The 12,775-nt window shown below is 44.8% G+C and overlaps 1 protein-coding gene across 6 annotated transcripts in view; it reads right to left on the bottom strand.

Annotated features, from left to right (window-relative positions):
* Positions 1-12,775, bottom strand: part of CACNA2D3 (calcium voltage-gated channel auxiliary subunit alpha2delta 3) — a 2,000,770-nt gene that overhangs the window by 1,467,157 nt on the left and 520,838 nt on the right. For all 6 annotated transcript variants that reach the window (XR_010186941.1, XM_063940834.1, XM_063940836.1 and 3 more), the window contains exon 4: positions 3,416-3,532. Coding sequence is in view for 5 of the 6 variants with exons in the window: in XM_063940834.1 (XP_063796904.1) it covers positions 3,416-3,532 (117 nt within the window). In the remaining variant the exon portion in view is untranslated. The remainder of the gene's footprint in view (positions 1-3,415; positions 3,533-12,775) is intronic.

Here is a 12,775-nt window from a genome sequence, read left to right as displayed (position 1 = left end):
TTCCAACTGGTCCCGTGAAAACCACTCTGGCATTTGACCTGCTCACCGAAAAGGCCTCTTAGGCCGCACCCATCTTCTTCATCAATGGAACATATTGATGGATTGTCACTGCAAATCTGATCCGACTCTGGATCCTCATACCTCTTTCCACAGGAAAACACAGAACCTAAACCGTTCAGTATCTACTCTGATACCCACCTCCGACATCTGCGTCATTGGGAACAACAGCCATTCCCTGTGTTGAAGAACAGTCAGAGAGAAATAACGATTTGTACCACTTGTTTCTTGACCTCGCCTTAATCAGGAGAGCGTCTCAGTACAGAATAACAATGGCTCTTACTATTGAAAGAAAACCATCATACTGCCTTCACTCCGGTGAAATGGCAAAGACAATCCTGGATATCAACCCAGGTAAGCTGAATGCGGAGAAAAACGCATTTAAACCCTTTTCTACCTTTACGTGCTGGAGCTTCCTGGCCTGAGAGACCTGTAGTTCAACTTCGTAAGTAGAAAACTTTGTTTCTTCCTTTTTTTTTAACAGGGACAGCAGGACAATGTCCTGAACCTGACGCAACTCTGGTATGGCGTTGCGTACTACCTCCCCTTCCAGAGGGGAATCGGTAAGATCTATTTGATAAATCAGTGAGGGGAATCATCTGTAAACTCCAGTATGTCCCCGTTTGGATTCTATTATTAACTCACAGGTCCAAGTCCATTCCCGGACTGACTGAAGAGTATCAGACGAGTTCCCACTGGTGTGGGCTCCAGCCAGATAGACCCAGCGACATGTGGTGGATGTGGTAGAAAGAAACAGAAGACAATATCCGCTTCTGCAAACCTAAGACGGCTGCAGAGCTCTTACCTTTTCACCTTCCACTATCTGCACAGAAAGGGAAAAAAGAACGGTATCGAACCGGTTAAAATGACTGCATCCCACAAAAGAATGCGTCACCAACTGTTGTGAGGGAATCTAACTCACGAAGGTAGACTTACCAGTGGTATTCGCCGAGATTGATTTAACTGAGGCATCCCCAAACAGCGGTACACCATCAAAGGGTAAAAACTCCAGTATCTCTCGGAGTCAGCCTCAGCATTCCTCCGGCCACACCTACTGCAAACGCACGGCAGCCTGCCGCAATGTTATAGAGAAGAACCAACATAAGAAACATCCCCTCTGTCTCTAGGGTAATTCTATCGGATGCCTTTCCGAATACAAGCACTCCCCCATGCGCATGTAATGCAAATAACTTCAAAGCATAGAAATAAAATATCACTTAGCTTCCTGTGTACGATCCTTTGTGACAGGGCCCCGTGCCGACAAGGAGTTGACTTTCACAGTATTCTATCTGCGGCGGGAAAAGAATAAACACTCGGACTCCTCGTGAGGATCTGAGACCAACTCGTCACAGCCGACCTAGAGCTTTATCAACAGAGCGACCAGCACATGAGAAGGAATACTTTTACGTCAGCATTCATTAGAATTTGCAATATGAATATACATATTTAAATACACATATATACACATATCCTCTATATAAATATATATATATATATCATACATATAAGTATTTTTTCCAGAACCCCAGGGTCCCTAGTGACATTAATGCGTGCTGAATGTGTACGACCATGTACTGAATGCCCAAGTTGTGGATCTGACCAGGAAACCTTATGGTCGACATAAAATATAGAATTTTGTCAACAACAGGGAGTGGTAATTAGGTAAAAATAACATTCTTACGACCCCGAGGGAAGTATATACACATAAATTTAATATCATTCCCCCACAAATAAAAGCACAACTGTGCCAGAGCTACAGGACCATGGAACCATACCCTATACAGGTATAGGTTATATTAACTTCATGTTAATTTACCCCCAGTAATAACAGATGGTGCCGACAGGTCACCCACATACTACTGTGTCACCCATACAGTGTTTACTTTCGAAAAAGCATACAACTACCGACCTGCTGACACTTGATGTACAGACCCAAGTACCATCAGGAGTCGGCAATGCCGACAGAGGGATTCTCATAGCCAGCTCGTGGCAGAGCACACACACATGTCGACACATGAGTACTATAAGCTATCATGGGTATATGTGACAGGGAAAACACAGAATACAAGTACAACTCACTAATTAACACGCCCATTATAGTGTATAGTGCTATATTTTCTCTTTTGCACTAAAACCACCTTCGTTTTCCACTATTAGCTGCCTAACAGTGCTTTTTGGCGGGGACATGATGAGAAAATGGTGCTGTAATAAGTTGTGAGGGCTAAGCCCCACCCCCTCTCGGCGCGCTTCAGCCCCTCTAATAATATACATATTTATACTGGCAGGGGTCCCTGTACAGTGCCTATGCACTGTATACATCTTTTGCCAGTTGCAGGAAAGAGGTATGTTGCTGCCCAGGGCGCCCCCCCCCCCCCCCTACGCCCTGCACCCTTCTAGAACCGTTGGTGTGAGGGAGCAATGGCGCGTAGCGCGACCGCTGCGCTGTACCTCCGACCTGAAGTCTTCTGCAGTCACTGAAGTCTTCTTTTTCTTCCAATACTCACCCGGCTTCTGTCTTCTGGCTTCTGTGAGGGGGTTGACGGCGCGGCTCCGGGTACAAGCAGCTAGGCGCACCAAGTGATCGAACCCTCTGGAGCTAATGGTGTCCAGTAGCCTAAGAAGCAGAGCCCTTAACTCAGAAGAAGTAGGTCCTGCTTCTCTCCCCTCACTCCCACGAAGCAGAGAGCCTGTAGCCAGCAGGTCTCTCTGAAAATAAAAAACCAAACATAAAGTCTTTTAGAGAAATTCAGTAGAGCTCCCCTAGTGTGTGTTCAGTCTCTCCTGGGCACAGAGTCTAACTGAGGTCTGGAGGAGGGGCATAGAGGGAGGAGCCAGTTCACACCCATTCAAAGTCTTATAGTGTGCCCATGTCTCCTGCGGATCCCGTCTATACCCCATGGTCCTTACGGAGTCCCCAGCATCCTCTAGGACGTATGAGAAAGTGTTCTAACTTCTATACAGTACTCATCAGATTTCCAGTTCTACAGCACAAATGTATCAATTTATAAATCACATTGGTGTATGTGCACACATGTAAGAATGTCCTCCTGCATCATACCTTATATGCCAATGGTTCCCAAACTGTGTGCCGTGGCACCCAAGACACTTGCAGGGGGTCTCTTGGATTGATGGTCCTGGACCAATTCAAATTATTTATGGTCAATGTAATAGACAAAACCAGTGCTGATGGCTTCCCATCATAAAATATGTGGACAAACAGAAGCAAATCCTGTCCCTCACCAACTGAACCTAAGGATTTATTTAGAAATTTATTTCGATGCCATTGTAAATTACACACAGATGCCAAAAATAAGCTAATGATGGTCACCTATAAGTAGACAATTTAAAATACACTAACCCGCACTGCCTCAGCCTTCTTGTGGAACATCTCCTCCATATCTTTCGCAAGTTTTTTAACAAGCTGAAGACCATCTATTTCTTCTATGAAGACTTCCTTCTCAAACTCTTTGTATTTCTGTGGAAACAAAACATCATTGTTATTTTTTAAGATATTTGTGCTATTATAATAGAAAACTTAATAACTAATGATTATGTTACTATTACTAAAGAAGGTTTTAATGATAAATATATCTAGCATTAGTCAAAAACTCCTCACAGGGACTGTAAGAGACCCTGCGTTATCCCGTCTATCGAGTCCATTATTTTATTTTTATTTTGGAACTCGGTGGTTAACTGGTTACTGGATAACAGATTCCATACACATGTTCTCCACTAATGAGAGCAGTGTATTGGTTGCAAGCTCTAAAATAGTCCTACTGTACTGTACTTTCATTTCCCAATACTACTATACGATAATGTTAATTAAAAAAATATTATTTGCGTAGAGCACTATACTTTCACTTTACGAGTCTGCGGAGCTACAGTAAACTGCATCTTAATTTCATTTCACAAACAGAAATCAAATGAGAGCACACTTTCTATTTAGTAATTACTTCCAGATATGGGGGGTCATTACGAGTTGATCGTAGCTGTGCTAAATTTAGCACAGCTATGATCATGTTCCCAGACATGCGGGGGGACGCCCAGCACAGGGCTAGCCCACCCCGCATGTCTGTCCAGCCCCCCCCCCCCTCCCCCTTGCACAAGTACAAAAGCATCGCACAGAGGAGATGCTTTTGTGCTTGTTGAGTAACTCCCTGCCAGCGCAGCTCCTGCAGCTGACCGGGAGTTGCTCATTGCTGCCCCTGGTCGCAGCGGCTGCATGTAACATGACGCAGCCGCTGCGGCCCGTCCCCCACGCGGTCCGGCCACGCCTGCATTGGCTGGACCGCGCCCCGAAACGACGCCACTCCCGCCCAGCGACCGCCCCTCTGCCTGTCAATCAGGCAGAGGCGATTGCAAGGAACGATGGCCTTCGGCCATCCGGCATGCGCCGGCGCACTGCAGCGCATGCACAGTTCCGACCTGATCGCTGCGCTGGGAACAACTGCAGCGAGCGATTGGGTCGGAATGACCCCCACTGTACAATATTACCTGAATTATGTATCTTGCCAAAGGCTTGGTAGAGGAAATAAAAATTGCTTCTTTTTTTGTAGCATTTTAAGTTAAAATTGTAGGTTCAGCAACTCTTTATCAGATGCAGATCACCCAATATCTACAGTGCCTTGCTAAAGTATTCACCCCCCTTTGCATTTTTCATGTTTTGCTGTCTAACAACCTGGAATTAAAATGGATTGTTTGAAGGTTTTCATCATTTCATTCACAGAACATGCCTACAACTTTGAAGATGTTTTTTTTTTAATTGTGAAGCAAACAACAAATACTGTAGGACAAAATAACAAAAACTTCAGCGTGCATAACTATTCACCCCCAAAAAGTCAGCACTTTGTAGAGCCACCTTTTGCAGCAATTACAGCTGCAAGTCGCTTTGGATAAGTCTCTATGAGCTTGCCACATCTTGCCACTGGGATTTTTGCCCATTCCTCAAGGCAAAACCGCTCCATCTCCTTCATGTTGGATGGTTTCCGCTTGTAAACAGCAATCTCCAAGTCTGACCACAGATTCTCAATTGGATTGAGAGCTGGGCTTTGACTAGGCCATTCCAACACATTTAAATGTTTCCCCTTAAACCACTCGAGTGTTGCTTTAGCAGTATGCTTCGGGTCGTTGTCCGGCTGGAAGGTGAACCTCCGTCCCAGTCTCAAATCACAGGCAGACTGAAACAGGTTTTGATCAAGAATATCCCTGTATTTAACACCATCCATCTTTCCCTTGACTCAAAACTGTTTACCAGTTCCTGCTGCTGAAAAATATCCATGTTTCACAGTGGGGATGATGTTCTTGGGGTGATGGGATGTCTTGGGTTTGCGCCATACATAGCGTTTTCCTTGGTGGCCCAAAAGTTCAAGGTTAGTCTCATCTGACCAGAGCACCTTCCTCCATACATCTGGGGAGTTGTCCACATGTCTTTTGGCAAACTCAAAACGTGCCTTCTTATTTTTAACATTAAATAATGGCTTTTTTCTGCCCACTCTTCCATAAAGCCCTGCTCTACGGAGTGTACGGCTTATTGTGGTCACATGCGCAGATACACCAGTCTCTGCTGTGGAACTCTGCAGCTCCTTCAGGGTTACCTTTGGTCTCTGTGTTGCCTCTCTGATTGCCCGGTCTGTGAGTTTTGGTGGCCGGCCCTCTCTTGGCAGGTTTGTTGTGGTACCATGTTCTTTCCATTTGAAGATGATGGATTTGATGGTGCTCCGGGGGATCATCAAAGATTTGGATATTTTTTTATAACCCAACCCCTGACTTGTACTTCTCAACAACTTTGTCCCTGACTTGTTTGGAGAGCTCCTTGGTCTTCATGGTGTGATACCTCTTGCTTAGTGGTGTTGCAGCCTCTGGGGCCTTTTAGAAAAGGTGTGTTTATACTGACAGATCATGTGACACTTAGATTGCACACAGGTGGACTTCATTTCACTTTTTATGTGACTTCTGAAGATAATTGGTTGCACAAGAACTTTTGAGGGGCTCCATAGCAAAGGGGTTGAATACATATGCACATGGCAATTTTCAAAGTTTTATTTATAAAAATTATTTTTTATATACATTTTTCTCATTTCACTTCACCAACTTAGACTATTTTGTGCAGATCCATCACATAAAATTCAGATTAAAAAATAAAAAATAAATTAAGTTACAGGTTGTAATGTAACAAAATAGATAAAAAGCCTATCCTTTAGCAAGACACTGTAGTAAGTGTATGTGCGGAAATAATTTCCAAATCATATACAGTAATCACACCTAGAGATAGTTATTTTCACAAACACACAGGGCCGGCAACTGAAATTTGAGGCCCGGTAAAGTGTATGTCTGGGGCCCACTAAGGTTATATATATATATATATATATATATATATATATTATACACATATATAAATATGTATATCTATTCTTCCACACTCGTGCCACACAGTCACTGTGTGTGAGAGCCTACAGTTCACTGGCCTATTTGGACAAAACGGCTCACAACCCTGTCGGGCACTAAGCGTTGTATCATTGGGGCCCCACTGATCCTTGGGGCCCGGTACAGGTGACCCCTTTGTCCCCTCCTGTCACCGGCCCTGCAAACACACCTGCATCAGCTATATCTCACCTGTACTTCATCAATGTCAACCTTGCATGTACTGTGAATTCTACCTACAGTATTCCTGCCTGACTCTGAGGGTCTAGACCAATGATTTTCAACCTTTTTTTACCCGTGGCACACCGAACAATGTTTTAAAATTGCCAAGGCACACCATCAGTTCCCCACAGAAAAAAAACAAAACACACACATTGGCCCTCACGGTAAAAAAATAAAAAATAAAAAAATCCACACATACATTGGCCTACACAGAAAAAAAAAACAATCACATTGCTCCCCACATAAATCCTATTGCTCCACACATAAATTATTCACATTGTTACCCCCATAAATCCATAAATTATTATTCTGCCTACATAAATCCTATTGAAATCCTATTGTTCCCCACAGGAGAAATAAAATAACAAATATTATTATCAGCTGTCCTCCTCCCTGTCCCTCAGTGGCGGGGGTTGTTCATAGTGGAGTTCTGCGAATACTGAGCAGTGGGCGGTCGGGCAGGTGTGGATGTGGGTGCGCATGGAAAGCTGTGTATGCAGGCAGGAACTGGAAGATGTGTATGCAGGCGGATTGGCTGGCTGGGTGGTGAGACGCGGTGGCTGTGACCTATGATATCACATCAATTTCAAGTCACAGGTCACAGCCGGAGCATGACTGATCCTCTAAGAAGAGCCCAGGCCAATAGTTCACTCTAAAGGTGCAGGAAGCTGCTCTGGCTCCGCGGCACACCTTGCAACTGGTCGCGACACACTAGTGTGCCACGGCACACTGGTTGAAAAAGCCGGGTCTAGACACTGGACTACAGTTTGTGGTTGACCTAAGGACATCGCCAGGTAAATGTGAAATAGGACACACAACCATATCTCATCCATGCAAACAGGGGTTACATTTTATTAAATGGAAGAGGTAGTTCTGAAGTGCATTTGGGCCCAAATGTGTCTGCGTATTGCAAGCAGCAGTGAGATTTGGTGATAGGTGATTTAGATAAGTGCTTTTTATAAAATTACCACTTTAAATCTAGAGACTAAATTGCCAAAATCTCACTGCTGTCTCCAACTTCTAGACTATTATATTTATATACTGATTCCTTTTCTTTTCTTAAGTTTTATTACATTTGGGCTTTGATGTTACATTTATACGTCTATATCAAGCATGTCAAACTCATGGTCATCCAGCTGTTGTGAAACTACAAGTCCCAGCATGCTTTACCAGCTGATCAGTGGAAGGTATGCTGGCAAAGCATGGTGGGACTTGTAGTTTCACAACAGCTGGAGGGCCACGAGTTTGACATACATGGTCTATATAATGTGCCATTTTAGATTTATACAGTGCCCCTGATGGCAAGAGGCGTGGGGAAGAGTACAGAGATCACCCAGTGAGGTGTAACCACGCCTCCAAAATTGAAAGGCCATGCCCCTTGTGGCAGCACATAGATTCTTCAGTTAACATAGGTATTCACAATTGGACATGGCTAGTCATACATTTGCCCCCTCCCCAATGCTATGTCTTGACCAATATCTTGGTGGCCCTGCCACTGCCTCGCATACTGTATTTTGGCACCCCAATATCTATAAGGGTCTCCCAAACCTGAAGAATAGTTGTGCACCTTAAATAGTGCGTTGGATACTTTTTCAGGGCACTGATTCAAAAGTGATTTATAGTGTAAATTCAGTATGCACTGTATATGAGGTTTAATATGTTCCCATGATCATTGCTACATTAGCTGCTGTATCCGCCTCTTCAGGTCTATAAATACATATTTCTTACTAAGGGGGAGATGTACTAAGCAGTGAAAAGAGTGCAGAAGTGAGCCAGTGGATAACTTACCCATGGTAACCAATTAGCTGCTCTGTATAATTTTACAGTATGCAAATTAAAAATGTTACATCAATGCTGGTTGCCATGGACAACTTCTCTACATGTTCACTTCTCTGCTTCTTTTCACTGCTTTATACATCTCCCCCTAAATAACCTTAAGTTGCTAAATGAATGCTATCTGAACTTACAAACAAATGTAAAATAATTTTGATGCAGCTGTGCCTTAAACTCCCTTACATTCATTCAGTGAATATCTAAAAGGAGTTAATTAATTTAAACTTCTTAGATGAAAACCAACTTGGCTTAAAAGCAATTTCTTTCCTGTAGGAAACATAATGACTATTGATGGTTGCAGGGAAAATTGACATTACAATTAAGATAATCTTACACAATCTATCTTCCATGCAAATAAAACAATTAGTTTATTTTTATTCAAATTACAGATTAGCCCACTAAACTGTGTTTTGGTTTTGTTGACAAAACTTTCATTGTTCTTTTGTGTTGGTATTTGGCAAAACCAGGCTGGTACTTTGCTTTCCATTATGGGTTTCACCAACAAAAATCAATAATTGATGGAGCATAATAAGAACATATAAGACAGTGGGCTGGATGCATCCTCGCTTGGAGAGTGATACAATGTAGAAAGACAAAAGTGTAGGGCCAATCAGGTCCTAACTTCCAAGTCACAGGCTGTGTTTGAAAAATAAGAAACAAGATTTTGTGGGCGCACTAAAAAAATACTTTGATTGCGGCTGCTGGTTTTGTAAATCACAATTTTAATCACAAAATGTTTATTTAAAAATCACAACTTATAATCCTTACACACACATACCTCTGATGAAACCGCCCCTTTAGGGGCATAGAAACGCATCAGGTGACCTACACACGTCAGTGGACCGCAGGTGGAACGCAGCCGGAAGCCCCGAACCCGGAAGCCGCGGAACGCGGCGATTCAGCGTCTCCTGTGGTCGAACCTGCCCTCCAGCCCCGGTAACGTGTGGCTCAAAAGGCTCCAACATTCAGCTACAGGCTAAAGCCCGGGGGTGCCGCTGCAGAGCGGCAGTTCTGGAACTGGTTAGTGACAATTACCTATAATCCCTGGATATGGGCTATTAAGCACGAGTTTGGATACCACCAGTTCAGAGGACTTTTACGTTCCCATACTTCAGTGGACTCTGCAGGATTAGCTTCACATTGGTGAAGTATAAACTAGGGATGTGCACTTGAAATTTTTCGGGTTTTGTGTTTTGGTTTTGGGTTCGGTTCCGCGGCCGTGTTTTGGGTTCGACCGCGTTTTGGCAAAACCTCACCGAATTTTTTTTGTCGGATTCGGGTGTGTTTTGGATTCGGGTGTTTTTTTCAAAGAACCCTAAAAAACAGCTTAAATCATAGAATTTGGGGGTCATTTTGATCCCAAAGTATTATTAACCTCAAAAACCATAATTTACACTCATTTTCAGTCTATTCTGAATACCTCACACCTCACAATATTATTTTTAGTCCTAAAATTTGCACCGAGGTCGCTGGATGACTAAGCTAAGCGACCCTAGTGGCCGACACAAACACCTGGCCCATCTAGGAGTGGCACTGCAGTGTCACGCAGGATGGCCCTTCCAAAAAACACTCCCCAAACAGCACATGACGCAAAGAAGAAAAAAAGAGGCGCAATGAGGTAGCTGTGTGAGTAAGCTAAGCGACCCTAGTGGCCGACACAAACACCTGGCCCATCTAGGAGTGGCACTGCAGTGTCACGCAGGATGGCCCTTCCAAAAAACACTCCCCAAACAGCACATGACGCAAATAAAAATGAAAGAAAAAAGAGGTGCAAGATGGAATTGTCCTTGGGCCCTCCCACCCACCCTTATGTTGTATAAACAGGACATGCACACTTTAACCAACCCATCATTTCAGTGACAGGGTCTGCCACACGACTGTGACTGAAATGACGGGTTGGTTTGGACCCCCACCGAAAAAGAAGCAATTAATCTCTCCTTGCACAAACTGGCTCTACAGAGGCAAGATGTCCACCTCATCATCATCCTCCGATATATCACCGTGTACATTCCGCTCCTCGCAGATTATCAATTCGTCCCCACTGGAATCCACCATCTCAGCTCCCTGTGTACTTTGTGGAGGCAATTGCTGCTGGTCAATGTCTCCACGGAGGAATTGATTATAATTCATTTTAATGAACATCATCTTCTCCACATTTTCTGGAAGTAACCTCGTACGCAGATTGCTGACAAGGTGAGCGGCGGCACTAAACACTCTTTCGGAGTACACACTTGTGAGAGGGCAACTTAGGTAGAATAAAGCCAGTTTGTGCAAGGGCCTCCAAATTGCCTCTTTTTCCTGCCAGTATAAGTACGGACTGTCTGACGTGCCTACTTGGATGCGGTCACTCATATAATCCTCCACCATTCTTTCAATGGTGAGAGAATCATATGCAGTGACAGTAGACGACATGTCCGTAATCGTTGTCAGGTCCTTCAGTCCGGACCAGATGTCAGCATCAGCAGTCGCTCCAGACTGCCCTGCATCACCGCCAGCGGGTGGGCTCGGAATTCTGATCCTTTTCCTCGCACCCCCAGTTGCGGGAGAATGTGAAGGAGGAGATGTTGACAGGTCGCGTTCCGCTTGACTTGACAATTTTGTCACCAGCAGGTCTTTGAACCCCAGCAGACTTGTGTCTGCCGGAAAGAGAGATCCAAGGTAGGTTTTAAATCTAGGATCGAGCACGGTGGCCAAAATGTAGTGCTCTGATTTCAACAGATTGACCACCCGTGAATCCTTGTTAAGCGAATTAAGGGCTCCATCCACAAGTCCCACATGCCTAGCGGAATCGCTCCCTTTTAGCTCCTCCTTCAATGCCTCCAGCTTCTTCTGCAAAAGCCTGATGAGGGGAATGACCTGACTCAGGCTGGCAGTGTCTGAACTGACTTCACGTGTGGCAAGTTCAAAAGGTTGCAGAACCTTGCACAACGTTGAAATCATTCTCCACTGCGCTTGAGACAGGTACATTCCACCTCCTATATCGTGCTCAATTGTATAGGCTTGAATGGCCTTTTGCTGCTCCTCCAACCTCTGAAGCATATAGAGGGTTGAATTCCACCTCGTTACCACTTCTTGCTTCAGATGATGGCAGGGCAGGTTCAGGCGTTTTTGGTGGTGCTCCAGTCTTCTGTACGTGGTGCCTGTACGCCGAAAGTGTCCCGCAATTCTTCTGGCCACCGACAGCATCTCTTGCACGCCCCTGTCGTTTTTTAAAAAATTCTGCACCTCCAAATTCAAGGTATGTGCAAAACATGGGACGTGCTGGAATTTGCCCATATTTAATGCACACACAATATTGCTGGCGTTGTCCGATGCCACAAATCCACAGGAGAGTCCAATTGGGGTAAGCCATTCCGCGATGATCTTCCTCAGTTGCCGTAAGAGGTTTTCAGCTGTGTGCGTATTCTGGAAACCGGTGATACAAAGCGTAGCCTGCCTAGGAAAGAGTTGGCGTTTGCGAGATGCTGCTACTGGTGCAGCCGCTGCTGTTCTTGCGGCGGGAGTCCATACATCTACCCAGTGGGCTGTCACAGTCATATAGTCCTGACCCTGCCCTGCTCCACTTGTCCACATGTCCGTGGTTAAGTGGACATTGGGTACAACTGCATTTTTTAGGACACTGGTGAGTCTTTTTCTGACGTCCGTGTACATTCTCGGTATCGCCTGCCTAGAGAAGTGGAACCTAGATGGTATTTGGTAACGGGGGCACACTGCCTCAAGAAATTGTCTAGTTCCCTGTGAACTAACGGCGGATACCGGACGCACGTCTAACACCAACATAGTTGTCAAGGCCTCAGTTATCCGCTTTGCAACAGGATGACTGCTGTGATATTTCATCTTCCTCGCAAAGGACTGTTGGACAGTCAATTGCTTGGTGGAAGTAGTAAAAGTGGGCTTACGACTTCCCCTCTGGGATGACCATCGACTCCCAGCAGCAACAACAGCAGCGCCAGCAGCAGTAGGCGTTACACGCAAGGATGCATCGGAGGAATCCCAGGCAGGAGAGGACTCGTCAGAATTGCCAGTGACATGGCCTGCAGGACTATTGGCATTCCTGGGGAAGGAGGAAATTGACACTGAGGGAGTTGGTGGGGTGGTTTGCGTGAGCTTGGTTACAAGAGGAAGGGATTTACTGGTCAGTGGACTGCTTCCGCTGTCGCCCAAAGTTTTTGAACTTGTCACTGACTTATTATGAATGCGCTGCAGGTGACGTATAAGGGAGGATGTTCCGAGGTGGTTAACG

Source organism: Pseudophryne corroboree, chromosome 9 (assembly GCF_028390025.1).
Source record: "Pseudophryne corroboree isolate aPseCor3 chromosome 9, aPseCor3.hap2, whole genome shotgun sequence".
NCBI classification, from domain to species: domain Eukaryota; kingdom Metazoa; phylum Chordata; class Amphibia; order Anura; family Myobatrachidae; genus Pseudophryne; species Pseudophryne corroboree.
This window is presented reverse-complemented; position numbering and strand designations above follow the sequence as displayed.